This window comes from Haliotis cracherodii, unplaced genomic scaffold (genome assembly GCF_022045235.1).
Source record: "Haliotis cracherodii isolate W230 unplaced genomic scaffold, xgHalCrac1.p SCAF_17, whole genome shotgun sequence".
NCBI classification, from domain to species: Eukaryota; Metazoa; Mollusca; class Gastropoda; order Lepetellida; family Haliotidae; genus Haliotis; species Haliotis cracherodii.
The window spans coordinates 12,010,366-12,025,258 of NW_027266272.1; the positions used below are offsets into that span (position 1 = coordinate 12,010,366).

The window sequence follows — 14,893 nt, forward strand, 5'->3', positions numbered from 1 at the left end:
TGAAGACATCACGATACAGTTTTACGATGCATCACGTCTGCACTAGCGCTTGATAACAGCCTTGTGTTTGGGTGTTTCAGTGGTTTAAATCGCTGCTCTTGATATTGTTGATTAAACTTTGATACTATGAACAATATAATGTTATGTGAGAGGATGACTTTAGAACGGTAACATACTAATAGTATATAGGATGACATAAACAGAACAATGAGAAGTTCGTCCAGATTAGTGTATAGGCAACATTTAATAATTAAAAAAATTACATTCAACAACTCCCCTTATAAGTCCATTTTCCTGACTTATAAGTAAATGCAAGAACAATCGGCCGGAATACAATGTATAGTTCTTGTCCACTTCCATATGACTATATAGCATACAATAAGCTATCGGGTCCCGTTTAGATCGGTTTGGGTGGCAGCCTAGATAGCCATTTCATCTTGGAATCTCCCATATCACTGGGGATACTCTTCAATTCAAATGGAGTTACTCGTTACGATTCCGAACCTTCACGTGACTGTGTTTATGAACCATTGTAAAAATAGTGGTGACATTAATTCTAGGAAACAATACGCGAAATCGCGCATGCACAGAACGGAAAATTTGGTCAAGGCATTAAGTAATCCGCATGCGCAGAACGATTGATTTCAGTACTTCCGCTAAGCGCTTCGAGTGCAGCGTCAAACGCGGGCCAGTAATCTAACACGCGGGGACTGACCAATGAAAACTGAGAAGTAGAAATACCGGTAGATGCTGTTGCTTGATTGACAATGTCAGTCAAGAAAGGGAGGAGCTTAACGCTATCGTTCTCTCCCAGTAAATTCCGATGTCAAATAACGACGTTATTTGGACGGAAAAACGATGGTTTGAAAACGTCCAAATAACGTCGTTTTTCCGTCCAATGACCATATACGGAAAAAAACGACGTTTTCGTGTTTGCAGTGTAACAGTATTCCAGTTATATCGCGGCGTGTCAGCTTGATGTGGGAGGAAAGTCCAAAGTGATGCAGATCTCAGACGTTTACCGCTTCGGTGAAACCCACAAGCAGGGGTTTGGTGCTGACACACCTAGAAAAATATCCGACTAAAGAACAATTCTATGATAAAAACTTCAATACCAGAGAAAACCATATTAAATTACATGACGACAGTCTGTAAATATTCGTACCTGGATCATATAATCCAGGGATTAACATCATGATCATCGATTTACGCAATTGGGATAAAATGACTTGTGTCAACAGGGTCTGTTAGCCTGGGGCCGTATGATAAAAACTTCAATACCAGAGAAAAACATATTAAATTACATGACGACAGTCTGTAAATATTCGTACCTGGATCATATAATCCAGGGATTATCATCATGATCATCGATTTACGCAATTGGGATAAAATGACTTGTGTCAACAGGGTCTGTTAGCCTGGGGCCGTATTTATCAAACAACTTAGTTTTGACTTAAGAAAAAACTTAAGTTTCTGAAAAATTACATAGCCAAGTCAAAAACTTAAGTTGGTATTCACGACATAACCCACTTGTTGTCAAAATGCGGGAGTCGTGTGTGGAGCCAGGCCAACGTGCAACAATGTCGATGATACGATCGTCGCTGTCAAACACTATTTGTGTATTTACACTATGGTAATTATGCCTGTTGACAAGTTCTTTCATATTAACTGATGGGGCCTGAATCTGAATGTGGGTGCCATCAATTACCCCAACAATACCTGGGAAATTGACAGTGTGATAGAAGCGCTGTTGATGGCGTCTTATTTCTTGGGGTTGTACAGGAAAGGTAACAAATCTACGAAGGATACGGTGACTTGTGAGAGAGTCAAGCGTTTGGAAGATTACCCTAGAGATAGTGGGTTGGCTCAGACCATGGTCATCACCATTACACATTTGAAATTTGCCAGTGGCAAGATAACGCAAAGTGACAAGCACCTTCGTAACGCAGGACACGGCACAACTCCGCAAATATAAACAATACTGTTCCTATCAAATCTGTAGCGCTGTATCAGTTCATTGTCATCTAATGAATGTAGTATATCTCTTCTCTCATTAAATATTCTTGAATTGCGTCGGCAGCCATTTTGTTTTACATGATTTAAGCCTAGTAAGGTGAGTCCTAATAGTTAAGTCAGAAAATGACAAAACTTAAGTCTAAGTCTTTTATTAAATATGACTTAAGTTTTTCCACTAAACTTAAGTAAAAAAACAAGAATACTAAGGTTTTTTTAAATGACTTAAGTTTTATTTATGACTTAAGTTGTTTCATAAATACGGCCCCTGACCTCGGTTGCTGAAGAAACAATCTAACCCGGATCTTCACGGGATCTCTAAATGTGAAATGAAATTAAATATGATGATAAAACAAATGTAGGTATCAAGGACATTGTAAATGCATTATCATGCGGTTTCCTTCTAAACTGGGGTAGAATAGATCTTCAGCAACCCATGCTTGTCGTAAAAGGCGACCATCGGGATCGGGTGGTCAGGCTCGCTGACTTGGTTGATGCATGTCATCGATCCCAGTTGTGTGGATCGATGCTCATGATATTAATCACTGGATTGTCTGGTCCTGACTCGATTATTTGCAGACCGCCGTCATATAGCTGGAATATTGCTGAGTGCGTCGTTAAACAACAAACAAACCAATCCTTCTAAACTTGGGGACAGAGTTACATCTCTTTGGCGTGCCTGATTCCTTTGATCGTGGGCTGCTTCGCACGTTTTCACTAACTGGCTTTTCACCACCATACCCATCTTCGACCCGTGAAGATTCCGGTGTAGAATAGGTCTTCAGTAACCAATACTTGCCGTAAAAGGCGACTGTGCTTGTCGTAAAAGGCGACCATCGGGATCGGGTGGTCAGGCTCGCTGACTTGGTTGATACATGTCATCGATCCCAATTGCGTGGATCGACGTTCATGATAATAATCAATGGACTGTCTGGTCCAGACTCGATTATTTACAGACCGCCGTCATATAGCTGGAATATTGCTGAGTGCGGCCTTAAACAACAAAACAACCAACCAACCAACATACCCATCTTCATGGGACTCACCAAAGAGGTAAACAACAAACAAACACTAAAGAGGTAAAGACCTACATAAACATTAAGGCGGACTTTCCTCTAACTCTAAGCTGAAACACCGTGATATAATTGATATACTGTTGAAAGCGGCGTTTAACCCAACATGTTCTCTCAATTGGAAGTTTGTGGTCGATCCTGTTGGTTGGTTGATTGTTAATTGATGACGGTGTAATGGGTTGAAAATATACATCGATCCACGCAATTGGGATCGATGACATTCATCAACCAAGTCAGCGAGCCTGACCACCCGATACCGTTAGTCCTTACGACTATGCTTGTCGTAAAAGGCGACTAACGGGATCGGGTGGTCCGGCTCGCTGACTCGGTTGATGCATGTCATCGATCCCAATTGCGCGGATCGATGCTCATGATGTCAATCACTGAATTGTCTGGTCCAGACCCGATTATTTACAGACCGCCGTCATATAGCTGGAATATTGCTGAGTGCGGCGTTAAACAACAAACAAACAAAATATACTACGTCAATACCAGAGGATAATCTCGTTTATCCGCCGAAACAGATTTTCATTTGGCGCAGAAGGCGGTGACGGGGAAATGAATGCATCACTGAAACGGAATGCTTTTCATTATCAATTGGGGTTGGTTGGTTGTTAAACGCCGGACTCAGCAATATTCCAGCTATATGACGGCGATCTGTAAATAATCGAGTCTGGACCAGACAATCCAGTGATTAATATCATGAGCATCGATCCACGCTATTGGTCGATCACGATCACGATCACGATAGGCCCTCCGTCCGAAATGTCAGGGCAAAGTAAAATACGTTTACTTTTGGGATAAAGGACAATAAGATATGTCTATTTAGATAAACACGAATTACCTTTTTGCTCATAAACAATTATTACAGTTGTGTAAACAATTTGACATGTAAACCAAACAACTCTGATTCGGCTTATGAAGCTATGCACACTAGGGTAGATCCGGGGTAGAAAAGGTCTTCAGCAACCCATGCTTGCCGTAAAAGGCGACTATGCTTGTCCTAACAGGCGACTAACGGGATCGGGCGGTCAGGATCGCTGACTTGGTTGATGCATGTCATCGATCCCAATTGCATGGATCGATGCTCATGATATTAATTACTGGATTGTCTGGTCCAGACTCGATTACTTACAGACCGCCGTCATATAGCTGGAATAGTGCTGAGTGCGGCGTTAAACAACCAACCAACCAACCCCAATTGATAATAAAAAGCATTCCGTTTCAGTGATGCATTCATATCCCTGTCACCGCCTTTTGCGCCAAATGAAAATCTGTTTCGGCGGATAAACAAGATTATCCTCTGGTATTGACGTTGTATATTTTACATCCCAATACACCGTCATCAAAGACTTTAACCAGACGCTTGGGTCTCCTCTGTCTCTTGAAAAAAAGAACAGTACTTCCAGTATGCTTGATTGAATGCGTTTAATATGTGTCTACGTCTAGTGCATCATTAATGACAAGCGTTTTTCAGATGTTTGTAGTGTATTTTTTCTTCGCAGCAAGTCGACATCAAGCGAACATGCTTGATTGAATGCGTTTAATATGTGTCTATCTAGTGCATCATTAATGACAAGCGTTTTTCGGATGTTTGTAGTGTATTTCTGCTTCGCACCAAGTCGACATCAAGCGAACATGCTTGATTGAATGCTTTTAATGTGTGTCTACGTCTAGTGCATCATTAATGACAAGCGTTTTTCAGATGTTTGTTGTTTATCTTTTCTTCGCACCAAGTCGACATCAAGCGAACATGCTTGATTGAATGTGTTTGAAGTGTGGCTGGGGCACTGATAATTACGTTTCACATTTTCGTAGTGTACATATATTCACAACAGGTAAACAACACATCAACGACGCGCAAGCAAAAATCCTTGACTTCAAAACACAAGAAACAGTAAGGGCTCTACTCCTTGAAACATACGCATCATTGTTTACGAGCTGAATTTGAAAACGGTTGACTATGCTCTGCATATCTATCTGTCTGATTACTTCGCTCAGCGTTCACGTTATAAGCTCAAAAACATATTACCTCGCGGAAAAAGGAAAGCTTGGTATTGATAACATTCTCTCCCGTGCGACTTTGAGTTGTACAGAAGATTGTATTCTCTTTTGTGATGGTGAGAAAGCCGTTACTGCGAACTATGAAGTGACGACGGGGACGTGTGTCTGTCACTCTGTTTATACCGAGATGCTCTCTCTAGTGACACAGGCAAACAGCTTCATGTACGCCAATCGGGGTGAGTAGTATTTCATTATACAGTCACACTAAGTTACTGTCATCCCTGCGTATCCAGGGTATTATATCTCCATTCTATAATGACAAATACCTGGACCCACTAGCTTCGTTTGGGAAGTGACGTTACCAGCTAAATTTCTCCTATCACTAACTCGGCCCTAACAATTTCAGACGAAGAGAGTAATTCGATTGAACCTTCACGGGTCAGTTACAATGTAAAACCGCATCTGCAATATTGCAGCCATATAGAGATGATACAATAATAATAGTGAGTAAGTGAGTCTGGTTCCAGCAATATCACGGCAGATGACACCAGAAATGGGCTTCACACATTGTTCCCATGTCGGGAATCGAACCCGGGTCTTCGGCGTGACGAGCGAACGCTTTAACCACAAGGCTACCCCTACAATAATAATAAATACATTTAGAATATATAGAATCTGTCGACAATCGTCATAAGATTTAGCCAATTGAAAGTGAGTGAGTCAAAATTTAACGTCACATCGGCAATATTTTAGCTATATCGTGACGAGAACATTAATAATACTTAAATTTAGACGAATAAAAACCTGTCATCGACGGACAGTATGAACAGCTAGACAATCACAGTTTAGAGGTAAAACTAGTTGAGAATAATTGAAAGAATAACCTATGATTCAACATTACATTATAAAAACTGGCCATAGATCGCCAGCAACCAAAGTTAAGCCACCATACTAGGTCCCTTAGGGACGATACTTCTGCTACCTGCACGGTTCCCCAGCACCATACTATAGGGACCAGGGGGGACAGTACCTCTGCTACCTGCATGGTAGCCCAGCAGGATTTATATCATCCCTTTAGTCGCTGGCGAAAGCAAGTCTAGAAGATATAATTACGGGGTGGAAGAGGTAACAATCTCATTAAAATCAGACCTTAGTTCTCGCTACCGCTAAACAAAGATCTGAAGACATCCCATTAGGGGTCACGTCAGACCGACCTTTCATCCGACCAATCAGAGCATCGCTTACCAGATCATGGCAGTGACAGTCGGAATGTGGTTTCTAATCATACAACCTCGAAAACTTTAAAACGGGGTATTCCAAACGATAGTTACGGGTTTAACGACTGAATCCATACAATCTAGACCATCTATTAGCCATTCCAGATTGTTCTTTTGTTCAGGTTTCAAATTTGTAATCGAGAATTTGTCAAAATATGTTTCGAAGCGTAGTCGCCAATTTGAAATAAGTGCCGTAAAGCACGAGAAAGCTGCCTTCTGATTGGTCATTCCATTGGTCAATCAAACTCTGCGCAAGGTCGGTCTGACGTGACCCCTAATGGGATGTCTTCAGATCTTTGTGACGTAATGGGATGTCCTCAGATCTTTGTTGAGCGGTAGCGAGAACTAAGATCTGATTTTAAAAAGATCGGAATAGGTCTTCAGCTACCAATGCTTGCCGTAAAATGCTTTTCGAAAGAGGCGACTGACGGGAATGGGTGGTCAGCCTCGTGGACGTGCTCGATGCATATCATCGTATCCCAATTGCGTGGATCGTTGTTCATGATGTCAATCACTGGATTGTCTAGTCCAGACTCGATTATTTACATACCGCCGTCATATAGTTGTGTGCGGCGCTTAACAACAAAACAAACCAACTAAAGAAGATATAATACAGGGACTTATAGATATAATACATCGAGGATGTTATATAAAATGCTTAAATGTGTCATTTGTTTACAGCTTGTAGAGCAGGTGCTGGCTTTGGGTACGTCTACAACAACTCCGCTCACTTCTGCTACAAAGTACAGACGATCATGGCCACCTGGTTGAAAGGCCGTGAGGTATGCCAAGGCGAGGGTGGCGACCTTGCCAAGCTAGACACTCCCGAGAAGCGACAGTTGGTGCGAGAGATTGTTGCAGCAGGTAAATAATAGCGACACAATACCCTTCATATTTATTGGAAATTCATTGCTCAAAAGAAGTTAACAAAAGCCCCAAACCCTTTCCATATTCATAAATCGGGGGCGGTCGGGTAGCCTAGTGGTTACAGCGTTCGCTCGTCACGCCGAAGACCCGGGTTCGATTCCCGACATGGGTACAATGTGTGTACCCATTTATGGTGTCCCCAGCCATGATATTGCTGGAATATTGCTAAAAGCGGCGAAAAACCATACTCATTTTACATAAATCTCTATTGTACAATTCCGACGATATCATGTGCCAGTGTTTATGAATCACTATCAAAGAGTGAAGATACCATGGTGTTTGGGAAAAGGTGAGAGTATCCTGACCCACCGTCACAAACACATGCAAAGGCATATACATTATTCAGTTAAAAAACACATAAACATACGGTAGAAGTCAAAATAGGGAATTGCATCAAACATCAAACGACTATTTTGACGACTACAGACCGCCGTCATATAGCTAGAATATTGCTGAGTGCGGCGTAAAACAACCAACCAAGAAAGGGTATGCACAGTTGTACGTCGGTTAAACTTGATCAATCACTTTCCGAGCAAGAGTCGAAAGAAAGAAATATATCTAAAATATAGCAAACAAGTTTTTTTCCGAACACGTTTATTGTTTACACAATTCAGACGGAGCCAATGAATACTTCCTTGGAGCAACAGACATGGCCGAGGACGGGGTATGGAGATGGACAGTGGACAACACAGTCTTTCCGGAGTACACAAAGAGGGGTCATTCCAGATGTCTCGAAATTGAACCAACTTTGAATTTTGATGACACTGGATGTCACTACGAAGAGCAAAAATACATCTGTGACATTTCTCTTCAGTAAGAATTTTATAATTAGCAATTAAACCCAGAATGTGCAAATTCTTACCAGGAAATTAAAGCAGCTACCCGTCGCACGTGCTTGTTGTTTTCTCCATAAGTTAATGGCTATCAGTATATGCTAGGATGTGCCGATTGTTACCAGGATACACCTGACACGTGACCCGTGAAGATCCGGGATAGAATAGGTCTTCAGCAACCCATGCTTGCCGTAAAAGGCGACTATGCTTGTCGTAAGAAGCGACTAAAGGGATCGGGTGGTCAGGCTCGCTGACTTGGTTGATGCAAGTCATCGTGTCCCAATTGTGTGGATCGATGCTCATGATGTCAATCAATGGATTGTCTCGTCCAGACTCGATTATTTAAAGACGGCCGTTTGTTAAACAACAAACAAACATCTGGCACGTTCTCGCTGCATTCTTCATGAGGTGAGGTGATATGGGGTATAACAATGTTCTACTTATATAGCGACGTGCATGCAACTGTGTGTGTGTGTGTGTGTGTGTGTGTGTGTGTGTGTGCATGTTGCTGCTTGTACTAGTACAGACTAAAGTCGATTTTATAGCGCTAGCCCACTGGGATACAATGCCACAGTTTAGCATGACTATCCCACTCAGACACAGTATACTGACAAGTCCTCGTTTTAGGCTCTTAATGCCGAGCGCCAGGCAGGGTAACAACAAGTGCCATATTTTAACGTCTTTTGGTATAATGCGGCCGGTAATCGAACCCCGGACCTTCAGCGCGGACTCTGTACCACAGAGGCGGTCGGCTTTCTCCGTGAGTTAATAGCAGTCAGTATAAGCTAGAATGTGTTACTAGTGAGTGAGTGAGTATGGTTTTACGCTGCTTTCAGCAATACCACGGCGGGGGACACCAGAAATGGGCTTCACACATTTTACCCATGTCGGGAATCGAACCCGTGTCTTCGGCGTGACGAGCAAACGCTTTAACCACTAAGCTACCCGACCGCCCCTCATTTTTACGATGTGCAGCCAGAATGTTCGTATATGTTTAGATGAGTGAGTGAGCGAGTTAGGATTTATACTAGTCACATCGGCAATATTTCAGCAATATTGTGACTAAATCAAGTTATACAGGAATAATGCATATATAAAGACTATAAAACCTGTTGACAAAGGACAGTAAAATAACTAGAGTACCACAGCCATAAATATATAACTAGTAAGTAACCATAACATTTTGACTATTCAGAACAATACATTATACAAATTGGCTAGAGATCACCAGCTTGTCGCGAAAGGCGACTGACAGGATCGGGCGGTCAGGCTCGCTGACTTGGTTGAATATTATCGATCCCAATTGTGTTGCGTGGAGACCCGTGAAGATCCAGGGTTAAAATAGGTCTTCAGCAACCCATCCTTGCCGTAAAAGGCGACTATACTTGTCGTAAAAGGCGACTAACGAGATCGGGTGGTCAGTAAATGATGACACAAGATCAACGGATATATCAATGAACTACATTTAATCACACAGTTTACAGTTTGCGATTACAATCGGTTAATGGAATACTTTAGATAGAAATCCACTGATGCTTGAGAGGAGGGGGTGTCGCATTCATATTGAGTCGCATTTTTGGCTACGGTCCAGTGGTCGCATTCTTTTGAAGACGCATTAATTTCACGATTTACAGTATATGTGGCAGCAACAATAAGTAACAACCCTGAAATTAATGTTTGTGCAGTTATCAATATTCAATTCAAAGAGACGAATATTGTCACTTTTGTATGTCTTGAAAGAGGCCTGCCTCAGTTCTTGAATAGACCTCCGTGGCCTAGTGTGAGAGCGTCCAACCGGAGAGCGGAAGGTCCGGGGTTCGAACCCCGGCCGCGTCATAGCAAAAGACGGTGGAGCCTGCAAAAGTAATTTACAAAAACTCGATACCATCCATCCTCAAGGCCTGAGGCTTTGCCTTGGAGCCTTTAGAACGTCTCCCATTCACAGTCTCTATTATAGAAGCAGATGAGCCTTTAAAATTATCTTTACAATACATCACTAAATTATCTTCTAATCAGTCCAATCCAGCTTTTGAATGCATATTCAATCCTCTCTACGACGATCTTTACAATAAGAAATCAACACTCACTCCACCACTCGGAATCAGAATAAAATCTGCAATATCAGCTTCTAATATTAAACTCCAAGATATAGCTCCTACTAAACTTTTCTCATCTCCTCCTTGGCAAATGGTAAAGCCAGAAGTAGACCTGACATTAACAAAACTAAAGAAATCAGAGACTAACCAATTATTTACCAACAAGAATACCATCAACTAAGAAACACTTACGACACTTATAAATCTATATTTACAGATGGATCCAAGGATGGTGGCGCAGTTGCTAGTTGCTACTGGATCCAGAACAATATCTTCATGATTACCTGATAACAGTTAAATATTCACTGCAGAAGCACGTGCCATTTTTGCAGGACTGAAATATATCAGTCATCAATCTACACATAAACAATTTATATTTTTTTCTGATTCACTTTCGTGCCTTCAGGCGATTAAAAATATGTTACCCAAACATCCACTTTTAATCCAGATTCTCGAATTAATTAATTATCTTGCTACTGGCCAATATGACATCGTCTTTTGTTGGTTACCACGCCATGTTGGTATTATTGGTAATACAATGGCTGATGCTGCTGCCAAAGCAGCACTCAACAAATTTGTGACACCACTTCTGATCCCCTACACTGATTTTAAACCTGCAATTAGATCTTACATCCGTGATTTGATGCAAAAGAAGTGGGACACCCGAGTAGGTATCAATAAATTACATGAAATTAACCCACATATCGGTTACACCTACTTGGGCTGTCAGTCCAGATTTGAAGAGGTCATTATGCGACGATGCTGTATTGGCCATTCAAGATATACACATGAATATTTGTTAAAAGGTGAGGATCCTCCGTTTTGTATCCCTTGTGATGAAAGAATCACGGTCCTGCTTGACTGTGGTGATTTTTCCATCACAAGGGATAAATATTTCAATGTTAAAACAATTAAGGACCTTTTTGATGATGATAATTCTCGTTTTATATTATGTTTTTTTTAAATAAAATAGAACTTGTTCATAAATTTTGATGTACTTACTGCATTGTTTTAAAAATTGGTAGTGTAATTTAATAACTTAGATTGTTAGTGGCTATACCCTCGAAGGGGGTTGTAGTAGCGTAAAATTATTGTCCCCCTTAGAGGGTATGTAAGTCCCATATCATTCGATGTATTTTTCTGCATACCAGGCTTTTAAACGTAGTATATTCGGGTTTTTTAATCTAAGGCTTAACTGGTACACTGTCGCCAGTGACTAAAGGGATGATATAAGTCCTGCCGGGGTCCATGCAGGAAGCAAAGGCACTGTAAGTCCCCATGGTCCCAAGTATGGTGATCTCCCTTCAGTGGCTGACGATTTCTAGTCCATTTTTATATTGTGGTGTACATTAATGCTTACTGCTTTTTTTAATATTCTCAACTAGTTTTAAATCAAGTCTGTGGTATTCTAGTTATTCTACTGTCCATCGTTGACAGCTTTTTATTTAGTCTAAATATATGTACCATAAATGTATCATGAATGAATAACTTCTCGTCACGATATGGCTGAAATATTGCCCATGTGACGTTAAATAATAATTCACTCACTCACTCACTCACTAAAATGCTTAATAAACATTGTTTTGTTAAAGGTATTTTGAAAGATATTCAGGAACTCCATGCCCAACTGTGAGACCACTGTGTGAGTCGGCCCTGCGTGATGCACGTGAAATATGTTCCCAGAGCCATTCGCACGTGCACCTCGCACTTTGCCGAATTGGGTTATGAAATACACGAATAGAAAACAACAATCGGTCGTACCTACTTGGGATGTCAGACAAGACATGACGAGGTCGTTTTACGACGATGTCGTATTGGCCACAGTCGGTTTACACACGAATATCTGTTTAAGACAGATCAAGATCAAGATAATAATAATTTCTTTTATGTCTGTTCGTTTCGTTGAACGAAAGTGATAGACACACATTGCGCCAGGGATCGATGACATGCATCAACCAAGTCAGCGAGCCTGACCACCCGATCCCGTTAGTCGCCTTTTACGACAAGCATAGTCACCTTTTACGGCATCATGGGTTGCTGAAGACCTATTCTACCCCGAATCTTCACGGGTCGTTAAGAATGGGAGTACATAGGGTATGCAACCATGTTTACACTGAAACAGGAATCACGATACTGTCTCTAAAGATTGTTGGATGGTTGTTTAACGCCGCACTCAGCAATATTCCAGCTATATGACGGCGGGCTGTAAATAATCTTATGGGTCCTCTGTCTATGAGACGCTGAGAACATATAAATCACCCTCGTATTAAATCATTATTTCGCAGAAATATTTCTGCAGCTGAAAATCACACTCTGTGTCATCATATCTCAAGCTAGGTTCCACTTCCATGCACATGCCGAAAGGACTAGTCGCTGGGAACCAAGGGATGCTGGAGTTGTCTACCACCCATCTCCATACGCCATCCGTTCCGGTATTCCTTGCTCCGAGGAAGTATTCATTTTGGCCATCTATAACATAGAATATTGTATACATGATACCTCACCAGTAGGATTGAGGTATCGCTTGTCGTAAAAGGCGACTAACGGGATCGGGTGGTCAGGCTCGCTGGCTTGGTTGATGCATGTCATCGTATCCCAATTGCGTGGGTCGATGCTCATTATGTCAATCACTGGATTGTCTTGTCCAGACTCGGTTATTTACACACCGCCGTCATATAGCTGGAATATTGCTGAGAGCGTCGTTAAACAAAAAAGAAAACAAACAAAATCTTCTGTTGGGAAAGCATGTTGTTTGCGAGCCATTTATTTTACATGATACCTGCTTCAACTCCAATTCACGCTGTTCTAAGTTCATTTCGTTAGGTTTGGTTTGGTTTTGTTGTTTAACGCCGCACACAGCAATATTTCAGCTATATGACGGCCTGCAAATAATCGAGTCTGGACCACACAATCCAGTGATTGATATCATGAGATCGATCCAGGCAATTGTGATCGATGACATGCATCAACCAAGTCAGCGAGCCTGACCACCCGATCCCGTTAGTAGCCTTTTACGACAAGCATAGTCACCTTTTACGGCAAGCATAGGCTGCTGAAGACCTATTCTACACCGGAATCTTCACGGGTCTCATTTCGTTAGGTTTTAAGAAGCCTTATGGTATGCAGCATTATAGTAGTATATATATTAGTATAAATTATATATAGGATATTCTTAATTCACTCAATAATGGACCCGTGAAGATACGGGGGAGAACAGGTCTTCAGCAACCCACGCTTGCCGTACAAGGCGACTATGCTTGTCGTCGGGATCCCGTAATTGGATATCCTCAGATCTTGTTTAGCGACAGCAAAAACTTAGATCTGATTTTAACGATGTTTAACAACAAACCAAACCAAAACACTCAATGACCCAACACGAATTCCCTTCCTTTCAAACGAAAACTGCAGATGCTTTACAGCGTTAGGCTAAACAAAACATTTTAAATAAAAAGTTGTGTCTTTAAAACTAGGGAGCGAATTGGATATGAGTATTTCTATTTATTGAGAATGTTACCACTGTCGTATTGTCACCGCCAGTGTGACGTCATGGCAAAGTGGCGACTTATGTTTTTGAGTACATTTAGTTTGTAATGTCAAAACATTGTGACGTAATAATATGTCGACGTAATACCTTTCCGTCACTTTTCGGTGAAGTTTGGCAGATTATTATATTCTTCAGTGTGATAGACAGAGTTTTTTTCTAACGGTGAGAAAACTGATATTTTCATAGCAGTGAACATAACACTTGATATTTCACTGCTGTAAACACTACACCTTGACGAAACTATTGCCATACAAGACTACCACCTCTTAAAATTGTCTCCCTTTTCCGTAAGTTTCAAGCCCGTACACCAATTGTTGACGTCCTGTCTACGTCAGTTCCACATTGACAAGGCAAAATAATGACATCCATTTATGGAGTTAATATCACATCATGCAGTTTGTTATTCTCTCGAAACTGTTTCGTTATGAAGCCAACATTTCTCATTTAACTCGTAAATCCCAAAGCGCCATTTTTGTTACTTGTTTGTTTTGTATATATGTTAATCAACAATATTCCAGCTTTTATGACGGTGGTCTGTAAATAATCGAGTCTGAACCAGACAATCCAGTGATTGATATCATGAGCATCGATTTCATGCTTCAACCAAGCCAGCGAACCTAACCACTCCGATCTCTCTGAGTTGATAAAAGTTATCATAAATTATCCTCATCATAGAGGTATAGTTAAAAGTCATTGAAAATTTACATATTGATCAGTTTGGTACAATGCTTCCACCAATATGACACATTTTGCTGAATATTATCTCAAACCTTACCACTTTCAACGATGTTTTCGATGACACTTTTTTTGGACTGTGTGTTCAGCATGATCATCTCGGCGTCTTCATCTAAACAGGTATCTCTTGCTTGTGTCCAGGTCTTCGTGGCGACGTGAACCTTGAAGCACATGTGAGCATCGACGTTGAACGTGTAACCCAGTCCAACGTTGCACGATAAAAGTGCTGTGAAGAATAGAAAATCTGAATATGAGTGAGTCAGTGAGTGAGTTTGATTTTACGCCGCTTTTAGCAATATTCCAGCAATATCATGGCGGGGCACACCAGAAATGGGCTTCACACATTGTACCCATGTTGGGAATCGAACCTGGGTCTTTGCCGTGACGAGCG

At 41.2% G+C, this 14,893-nt stretch overlaps 1 protein-coding gene and 1 pseudogene across 1 annotated transcript; one reads left to right on the forward strand and one right to left on the reverse strand.

Moving 5' to 3' along the window:
* Positions 1-1,465: 1,465 nt before the first annotated feature.
* Positions 1,466-3,044, reverse strand: LOC139465177 (putative nuclease HARBI1; annotated as a pseudogene).
* Positions 3,045-5,049: 2,005 nt separating this feature from the next.
* Positions 5,050-8,111, forward strand: LOC139464384 (uncharacterized). The gene is made up of 3 exons (XM_071245912.1): positions 5,050-5,326; positions 7,049-7,231; positions 7,909-8,111. Exons 1-3 carry the CDS (start codon positions 5,050-5,052, stop codon positions 8,109-8,111), a joined length of 663 nt encoding a protein of 220 aa, XP_071102013.1.
* The last annotated feature ends 6,782 nt before the right edge of the window (positions 8,112-14,893 follow it).

Coding starts and splice junctions, on each gene's coding strand:
- LOC139464384 (XM_071245912.1), top strand. CDS start 5,050: ATGCTCTGCATATCTATCTGTCTGATTACTTCGCTCAGCGTTCACGTT. Junction 5,327..7,048: donor CTTCATGTACGCCAATCGGG/GTGAGTAGTATT, acceptor ATTTGTTTACAG/CTTGTAGAGCAGGTGCTGGC. Junction 7,232..7,908: donor GCGAGAGATTGTTGCAGCAG/GTAAATAATAGC, acceptor TACACAATTCAG/ACGGAGCCAATGAATACTTC.